At 32.4% G+C, this 10,436-nt stretch overlaps 1 protein-coding gene across 2 annotated transcripts in view; it reads left to right on the top strand.

Moving 5' to 3' along the window:
* Positions 1 to 2,284: 2,284 nt before the first annotated feature.
* Positions 2,285 to 10,436, top strand: part of LOC114345834 (neither inactivation nor afterpotential protein C) — a 54,062-nt gene continuing 45,910 nt past the window's right edge. For both annotated transcript variants that reach the window (XM_050643424.1, XM_050643425.1), the window contains exons 1-2: positions 2,285 to 2,425; positions 6,778 to 7,089. In XM_050643424.1, coding sequence (XP_050499381.1) covers positions 6,817 to 7,089 — 273 coding nt within the window. In that variant the 5' untranslated portion in view covers positions 2,285 to 2,425; positions 6,778 to 6,816. The remainder of the gene's footprint in view (positions 2,426 to 6,777; positions 7,090 to 10,436) is intronic.

The following is a 10,436-nucleotide window of genomic DNA, read 5'->3' as shown; positions in this document are numbered from 1 at the left end:
CTCTTTCAAATGGGATTTAAAAAAATTAATATTAACATAAATATTTTACTTAAAAATAAATTGGATAATGCAATTTATCTTTTATTTTTACTACCATAAAAAAAATTATCATGTATTTCTTTTAACACGTTTGTATATTTGTATAATAGGTATATTTTAACTCATTTAATATTTCCTGTATGGGTGTATCGTTTTGAAAGCGTAGGGAAATCCTTGGAGATTCGTATTCGTACTCGGTAATTCGATATTCATAGTCAGAACATTATTTTTGGTAATCAGAAAAAGTCATTCACCCACTTTCAATGTCAAGAGTCAATGTGAAAAATAGATGATATTTGCGTCTACTTTAACCAGATCACTTCTTATGTAAATATTATGATTACAAATACCTTTTCAACGAAATATTATAATAAAACTGAATTGTTTCTGGCTGATGTGAGTTTGCACTTTCAGTTTGCTTCTGTATTTATAAAATAAAATTTGAATTATGGTTTTGTTTGGAATAATTACTTGAAAATAATAATTATGATTGGAATCCAAAATAATACCTAACCTAATCCTAATCACCGTAAAAACGTAATAACAGGTTTTTATTTTAAAAATAAAAAACCGGTTATAACCGGGACAAAAAAACAACGGGTAAAACCGGTTATTGCGAAGTAAAAAAACCGGTTTTAGGTTAAAACCGGTAGGTTTTCCCATCCCTAGATAGAGCTAGAAAATCTCGGTAAAATCAAATGGATAAGAATGTGTGAAATCAGTAGACTTAGACTGATAAACAGTAATTTTCATAGCAAACGAACACAGGGTACTTTTTCTTTTCAGTTAGTACGGCCAGTTGAAGTCAATGTAGCCAATTGAGTTTTATGGTCACTGTTCTTGCATTCAACAGTAAAACGAGAATCAGACTCTGACTAAATTCTAAAGCTTGAGTCATATTGCATGACATCTCTGATGAACTGTATTCCATTATCGCTGATTATTTCATTCATAGGAGATTCTGACCAATAGAAAGCTACTAAATCTAAATTAAATCGATAATTTTTGATAATTTCCCGTCGTCAAGTATATTACGTCATATGCCCTTCGTTGCTACGAAAAGATACATTCAGTGACATTAATGACAATTAATGTTTTAAAAATTATAAAAGTGATGACTTTCAACCGTCAAATTAATATTTATAACAACTGTGTGTTTAATTGTATTAAGTTGTACTTACATAAATTATAATAAAATTTTGGTGTTGCACAGTTTAATTCATGAAATAATCGCAACAAATTGCACTCGATCTCTAAAATTAATATAGAATTTTAGAGCTCTTGTGCAATTACTACTGATAACTTTCCTGAAATCATAACACAATCTCGCCAAAGAGGCATCTTTCTCAGGACTCAGCAGTCACAGCCTTAAGGGGAAACATCTTTGTCCATCTAGTGGAGGTGTGTCAATTACAATCACATGTGATCACAATAATATGTGATCGATTACATATTATTTTTCTTTTCTTTTGGTAGTATATTTAACTGCGCTAATGTTTGACGGTACATATTATCATATTATGTAGGTCATATGTTTGTTGCTATTATTTACCCGTTAGGTAAATTATTCCGATTCGCTTTTTTTGCACAAGCTTACTCAAAAAGAGGTCCTTATAATAAATCCACAGGGTGACAAACGGTACCATGGTCGAAAAATTGTTTAAAATTTTTTTTTATGTTTTTTTTACTTCGGACAAATTTTTTTAGATCATTTGGGTCATTGGGATCAAAAAAGGTATCTATTGATTTTCCTCTAAAATTGATTGTTGTCGAGTTATACGTGATTTACCATTTGAAAAATGCGAAAATGACCATTTTCAACGCTTAATAACTCGCTTAAAATTTCTTACTATGAAAGTCAGACAGTCACCAAATCAAAGTTTAAAGCCCCCCTACAAGATCCTTGAGAAATTTTTGTCATTATTTTATTACTAAGCTGTTATTTTTAATTATTAATAATAAGCACTAAGAGAGTATTGAGGCGGACGTCAAAGTGCAAAGTTTGTGCAAAAAAATCGAATCGGAATAATTTACCTAACGGGGGCGACGATACAGCCTGGACTATTAGCATTCTCCTTCAAAAGGATACCCGTAAAATTCCTAGTGCATGCCCTCAACAAACTAACAATGAATACCATACCAGCGTGTATAAAAAAGTATACGTATAAGTGGCAACTTTATATTAGGACCGACTTTATCTCTAATCCTATTACACTGAAACGGCTTCAGTTTGACTAGTAATTACATTAGCAATGAGTATTAAGAGAAGCAGTTTCAGTTTTTGCTCTTCTTTGGCTTTGAGAAGAGAGGTATGTGCAAGCGTTGGAAATAATAGTACTAAAACAAAGAAAAACGAATTTTAGTTATTTTCTTGCAAATTGTTCGGGTAAGTATCTTCTTGGAATTTCTTTAATAACTATTTTAAAATATACAGAGGATATTTAAAAAGTAAAATTACATTCTTTCACGGTTTTTGCTCTAGATTTTAAAGAACTGCTTGGATTGACATGAAATTTGGCATACGCAAATACGCATAGCTGACATGTCAAAGAAAAAAAGTGATATTGTGCCGATGTGTGCTTTTGCCCTGGGGGTGACTTTTACCCCCTCTTGGGGGTGAAAAAATATATGTCCAAAATAAGTCCGGAAATGGATAAACTGACTCATTTTAAGTAACGTTTGTTCTATAGAGCTTTTTGCCAAGTCAACACTTTTCGAGTTATTTGCGAGTGAATATGTTCATTTTTCAACAAAATAACCACACTTTTAGAAGGTTTTTCGCAAATAACTCAAAAAGTAAGTTTTTTGTCGAAAAAAAATATAGCCTGTAAAAAAGTAAAAAAACTGGTGTAAGCGTTAGGTCTCTGACCTCATAGAACCAGGGTTATAGCCAATGAAAAATAGATTCATATTCACCAAATTTCAAACACAGAATATTTCGACGTGAAATATCCAAAAAGTTAAGCACTTTTTGGGGAAAATCATTTATAACTTTTTTAAAGTGTTTAAAAAAATCTTTATTTTTGTTTTTATAAAAAGTTTCTATCATTAAATTTAAGCAAGTTACGCTCAAAATAAAGTTGGTCTCTTTTATTTTGGCAAAAAAATCGGGAAGACCACCCCCTAATTATTCTCGACACACCTCCACAAATTATTTTACTTATGTTTACTACCTACCTATATGTACCCCCTAATTAGCAACTTAAATGAAATTTATCGTTACCACTCCACAAATTATTTTAATTATGTTGTGTTTATACGATCTGTAAGTTTCATCGATTCAAAGTGCTTATTTTTGAAAAAATTTGGTTTAAAAATAAAATTTTTAAACATTTTAATTTTAAAAAGTATGATTTTTTTAAATAATTTAAAAATTGTTAGAGATACCAGAAATCTAGAAAAAGAAAAAAAATCAGCATTGCTTTTCTGAATATCATGTATTTTTTTGTTTTTCTGTTAGACAAAAAGTGATTTAGATTTGGTGTTTCTAAATTTGCATTCATTCGTGATCAGTGACTCGTTCAACCTCTTTTAACTACAGCCCTTTCAAAAATAAGGACTTTGAACCGATGAAACTTACAGATCATATAAACAATACATACACGAGTCATGAAACTTGTGAAGTCGTAACGATTAAGTTCATTTGAGATACTAATCAGGGGGTGATTTTCCCGATATTTTTACCAAAAAAAAAGAGACTAACTTTATTTTGAGCGTAACTTGATTACTTTTGATGCTAGAAATTTTTTTTATAAAACAAAAATGAAGCTTTTTTTAAACACTTTAAATAAGTTGTAATGAGTTTTCCCTGAAATGTGCTTCATTTTTGGTTATTTCACGTTAAAGTATTCCATTTGGAATTTGACGAATATGAACATATTTTTCATTAGCTATAACTTTGGTTCTACTAGGTATAGAGACTTGATATATACACCATTTTTTTAGATTTTTTACATGCTATATTTTTCCAAGAATTATTTTTCGACTAAATACTTACTATTTGAGTTATTTGCGAAAAACCGTCTAAAAGCGTGTTTATTTTGTTGAAAAAATGAACATATTCACTGGCAAATAACTCGAAAAGTATTGACTTAGTGAAAAACTCTATAGAACAAAAGCTACTTAAGATTAGTCAGTTTATCCATTTCCGGACTTACTTTTGACGAATATTTTTTCACCCCCAATAAAGAGTGAAAACCACCCCCAGGGCAAAAGACATATCGGCACAATATCACTTTTTTTCTTTGACTTGTTAGCTATGTGCATGCCAAATTTCATGTCAATCCAAGCGGTTCTTTAGAATTTAGAGGTCTTGCAATATTTTACCGTTAAAGAACGTTCTAATAATGTAAATGTAAAAACAGCTACAAATTAAATATGAGCATTATTTTTATAAACTACAATCATAATATTAACTAATTACAATTATTATTTTAATCAAAACTCAAACTTAAGTATATACAAAGTCCTTAGCTCCTCTGAAGTACCCGAAGAACAATATTCCTCCATTCACTTCTATTTTGTGCTTTACCTTTCCAGTCCATTACTTTCACGTACTGAAGAGCTTCCTCTACTTTATTAATTTACCTCGTTCTGGAGCTACCTCTTCTTCTGGTACCTATTAGTTTACTGGTCATAACTAGTTTAGGCATTCTGTTTGCTGCCATTCTTTCTACATGTCCCAACCATCTGATCCTTTGTGACTTGACGAATCTGGTGATGGTAGGTTCTTTATACGAAGCCGTTAATTCGTTTATGGTTCTTCTCTCCCTCCCGTCTTTTGTCTTCATTTCTCCTAAGACGCGTCTTAATATTTTTCTTTCCCGTCTCTCCAGAGTTTGTTCTCTTCCTTTTTATTTAATGTCAATGTATATTTTACTATACTAAGTGTAATTACTGTTTTATACAGTGCGCTGGAATAAGTGTTACTCCCCTTTATTAACTTATTTATTTTTAGCACATAAGCAAAACGCTCGGACAGGTCGATTTTTAAAATAATCATAGTATATTATAGCATCAATGTTTCGAACTTTACACGATCCCTCTTCAGGTGACAGGCACAACTTTGATTTTTTTTAAATAGGAAAATACATCATGCAACACCTCATTTAAAAGCTTTCGACATACTGATTACAAAAATGTATAATACTTTAATCCTTTTTAATACCGTAGGCGCAAAATTTCTTTCGAATTATTTTTAAACGCACTTATTTTTTTCGAATCTTGAGAAAACTAATAGGTATTTTTAAAAAATTTAAACGCTGACTGAAATATTACAGTATTATCAAGGGTCGAAAGTCCCTGAGAATTTCTATAATGATTATTTTAATAAGTCACAGGTGTGAAAAAAAGAGAACATTTAGTCTGATTTTTAATTTCAAATATATCATTCAAAGAAACTTTTTGTTTATTCTAAGGAACTTTCAGCTCTCGGTAATAATGTAATCTTTCATTCTGCGTTTAAATTTTTCAAAACTATTTATTAGTTTTCTCAGGATTCGAAAAAAATAAATGTGTTTAAAAATAATTTGAACAAAATTTTGCGCCTACGCCCTTAAAAAGGATTAAAGTATTATACCTTTTTGTAATCAGTATTTCAAAAGATTTCAAATGAGGTGTCACATGATGTACTTTCTCATTTAAAAACATCAAAGTTGTGCCTGTCACCTGAAGAGTGATTGCGTAAAGTTCGAAACATTGATTGTATAATATAATAATATGATTATTTTAAAAATCGACCTGTCCGAGCGTTTTGCTTATGTGCTAAAAATAAATAAGTTAATAAGGAGGGGTAACACTTATTTCAGCGCACTGTATATTAGGAGGTTGTTTTGTCTAGGAATATTTTTTCATTCATTTGCGCTCTTAAACTGCCTAATCTTTTATTTCCATTTTCATAGAACACTGTCTAATCCTTTAAAACTATAACTTTTACCACTTATAGATCTCACACTAAAATCTTCTTTTTTTCCTAATGTCCCTTCCACGAACATATGTTTGGTTTTGTTTCCATTTAGCTCCAATACTTACGTCTTTGCTTCTTCAATAGGTAATTTTCTTCACCACTAAGATCGTTAGATCATCAGCGAATACCATGCGCTGGTGATCAGTTTTCATGAATGTTTCTTCAACCTTCATGATGTATTTTCCAATTAAAATTTCTAACACTTCTAACTTTTAACACCTCGCGCATTTCCAACTTCTAACACTTCGTGCGCACCATTAAACGACCTTCCACTTCACCGCATAACAGAAAATTGGGTAAAAACAAAAAATATTAGGGAAAGGCTAACTATACCGGCGTCTAAAATGGTAAATAAATAACGTGTATATGCACGTTTTAAACAATATTTCTATCAAGAAAAAATCTTAACGCTTATTTTCTCAGATACACAAACAATAACATGTAAACTCCCGACGTTCGTTTGTGTGGGATAGATCTGGCAGTTGCTAATAGATGACGGGACAATAGGGCTTTTCATTCACAGTAATTTGTTTCGAGCTTCTGTCATATATCGTATAATCCGTGTATATTAATATTATACACAGATTATACAACATATGACAATAGCTCGAAACAAATGACAATCGATGAAAAGCCCTATATAGTTTTTACAATTTTATTAAATAGGAGATTAGAAACAATGATGCGCATAATTACCCGACGCGCACCATTAGCCGACTCTCCCCTATGAAATTTATGTTTGTAGATTTAATAGGTTTTCTTAACATTTGCAGGTATATTCGTAAGTCCTGTTAAAATTCCGCTTCAAGAAAATGAAAGTCGACGGCAGCGACATCCCGGCTCCTAGCGACCGGTACGAAATCAGTGACATTGTGGGCTATGGGGTGTATGGGAAAATCTATATAGCTATCGACATTCAAGCCAGTAAGAAGAAAGTCGCTATTAAATGTCAAAAGTATGAAACCGGATGTAAAGAGTTTGTGGAAGAAGAATACAAAATTCTGAAAGATTTTAGTAGTCATGTAAACGTTGTTGATTTTTATGGGATATTTAAGAAAGGCAATGAGATATGGTTTGTATTGGAGGTAAGAAAACAGTAGGTATTTTTAAATGTGTAAGTGTTTTATGGTACTTGTTCCATTACTTTTTTACAAATCAACAATAGATATTGCAATAGATGTGAATATCAAACTATACGCTCTAATAATATTTTGCTAACTTTATCGTGGAAGCAACCATCTCCTCAGCATTTCAACACATTTATGACATTATTCGACTCAGGCGTCGAAACATACTGTAGCTTAATTACGGTTAAAATAATACTCTAGGTTCGTTTATACGAATTTATTTATACAAGTTTTCTTTTAGAAACTCTAGCTTAAACTAAACTCTCCTAATACCACAATTTGCTTAAATAGAAAGTAACGTTATTCTCGATAATTCCAGACTTCGCCACCTCTAGCTATTGTGTGACCTTCCACATACCGCACGTCTTTCTCCACCGATTCCACGTATATCGTGCTCTCGCCAGAATGTTCTCGAGATTGAACCGTTTGGAGCTGCTACTTGCGGTCGGTGATTCATTCTTTTATTACAATACAAACAAAAAATCTTGGGAACTGCCCTCATAGACCCGCTGGTGGCAAATTTTCATTATATGCTCCTCAGCTGCAAGATGGTGATGGTAGCTTACCCAATATATGCAATATACATGCTCATATGCCTTTTATGTCTTGATAATTTTTGGTAGTCTCAGCATCCGTTATTGCTTGAAAATTTTAGAAGCCTCCAAGGTGCAACCAGAAAAGTTTCCATTGTTTTCAATCTAGTGTGATCTAGATTGAAAACTTAGTCATTTGCTAGCAGTTGCCGCCAGGGCATCCCTGCCGTTTCGTTCGTTGCAATCCGTAACTGCACGCTGGGGTTTGTCCTGGTTGGGCCAGAGAGAGCAGCATATGTGCCTCCTGATGAGAGACTAATAAGTTTCGAAACCGGTAAAGGTGTTTGTTGGACTCTCTGATTGAACTAGAATATGATGCGGCTGTAGTTTCGTGTTGCAACGATATTGAAAATGGTTATCGATTTTAGATTTACATGTTTACTCTGATTGGAGTACGAAGGGAACCATTCTCGTTGGAACTTTACTGAGTTGATCAGATGGCACGTGATTTATAAATTGTAAAATTCCCTCATCTTCTTTAGTCTCCGCCGTTATGGCTTGCAAATTTTAGAAGCCTCGGAGGTGTAACCAAAGAAGGTTCCCATTGTTTTCAATCTGGTGTGATGTAGAGTAATATGTTTAGTATTATTTTTACGTGCTATTGGATTGAAAACTTAGTCAAAAGATCATTGTGTTCAACGACCTCGAAAGCCCCCGAGTAACAAAATTGAACACATTTCTGTCGATATTTTCCGAGTTGCAAAATTTTCATTTTCTATGAAGTTTGGATATGCTTTTTCCTTCTGCAAAAAATGCAATTTTAATTGTACGACCATGAATTCTGTTCATAAACTCTTCTGACACTTTTCTCAATTGAATGCAAAAAGTTGAATAGCGGCTCATCTTACTGTGGAACATTTTTGTAGGTTTGGTGCTTTTTAGTGCTTCATTTACTTGACAATTTATAGCACTAAATAGAACGTTATTAGTCACGAAAAGAAAAAGGAAAACATTTTTTTGCAGACCCAAGTTCTTATTATTTAAGATTTACTAAGGACTATATTTCTTCAATTGTTTTAATATTTCATCACAGCACAATGCACATTAAAAAATGATGTTAAAAAACACGACAAAAGCTCTTCAGACAGATCTGCCTTAAATTAAAAAAGTCGTTATTCAAACCGCCTTTACCGCCCATATTTTAATAAAAAGCTAACTTGCATTATTTAAGAACTGTACGACTGTCATTTCTGTCTAATAAAGCGAGTTCCAACCAACCATAAACCGCATTTTTTCTGTCAGAACATAATGAATTTTCAACAAGTTAATATGCATCATTGGTAAGAATAAACTTTTTTTTAATTAGCGTGTGGTAAGCCAACGGAAAAATACTTCTGAGATTGATTTACGCTTATGAATTAAGCTACGTGTCCACGTGAGAGCAAAATTCTCGAGAGTATAAAGCTTTTTTCAGACGGACGACATTTTGTCGTAGTCGTGTACGGCAACGATATCGTGAATAAAAGTTTACATTTAATCAATGAGTTACAGCCCGTTCACACTTGCCGTGTGTCGGATCCGTATTTAGTCCAGAAAGCCACTGCGCATCCGCTAGGAAAAATATTCTAATTCGGATTTTTTGCACAATCTTACTCAAAAAGGACTCCTTTTAACAAATTTGCATGTTGCCAGGACCAAAAGGTGGTCAAAAATTTTTTAAACGTTTTTTTTTGTTTTTTCCTAAAATATTTTTTTTTTGCATGGAAAAAAGTTTTTTCAGATTTTTTGGATCATTCCAAACAGAAAATGTCTTTAGTGACTTTTCTCTAAAAATGATAGTTTTTGACATACAAGCGATTAAAAATTAAAAAATTGCGAAATCGGCCATTTTTAACCCTCAAAAACTATGTGAAAAACTGAAAATTTGAATGTTGCCAAGATAGGTAGATATTCTTTAAACATCGATTGATGAAATCCCGAAGAGTTTCTTGCAATACAATATTCAAAACTTCTTTATTTTTTAATTGATAATCAAGCGTGCGCGACAGTATTTTCCACCGACAGTATGGTGCAAATAAAAGGAATAAATTCGTTATTTCGTAAACCGGCGACTTTAAGGAAAAATCCCGAAACAACTCGATTTTATTTTTAAGTTATGATATTGTGGCATATATGGTATACTAGTGACGTCATCCATCTGGACGTGATGACGTAATCGATGATTTTTTTAAATGAGAATGGAAGCGTGTGCTAGCTCATTTGAAAGGTTCTTCAATTCTCTATTCAGTAATATAAACATTTACATATTTACTTATACAGGGTGTCCAAAATATGTTTAATAAATTAAATTATTTGATAAAAAAAGAAGTAGACGGACACCCTGTATAAATAATTATGTAAATGTTTACATTACTGAATAGATAATCGAAGAACCTTTCAAACGAACTACCACACGACCCCTATTCTCATTTAAAAAAATCAGCGATTACTTCATCACGCCCAGACGGATGACGTCACTAGTATACCATATATGCCACAATATCATAACTTAAAAATAAAAATCGGCGTGTTTCGGGATTTTTCCTTAAAGTCGCCGGTTTATGAAATAACGAGTTTATTCCTTTCATTTGAACCATACTGTATGTCGGTGGAAAATAGTGTCGCGCACGCTTGATTAGCAATTAAAAAACAAAGGAGATTAGAACATTGTATTGCAAAAAACTCTTCGTGATTTTATCAATCGATGTTTAAAGAATATCTACCTACCTTGGC

The sequence above is a fragment of the Diabrotica virgifera genome, chromosome 2 (assembly GCF_917563875.1).
Source record: "Diabrotica virgifera virgifera chromosome 2, PGI_DIABVI_V3a".
In the NCBI taxonomy this organism is placed as follows: domain Eukaryota; kingdom Metazoa; phylum Arthropoda; class Insecta; order Coleoptera; family Chrysomelidae; genus Diabrotica; species Diabrotica virgifera.
This window is presented reverse-complemented; position numbering and strand designations above follow the sequence as displayed.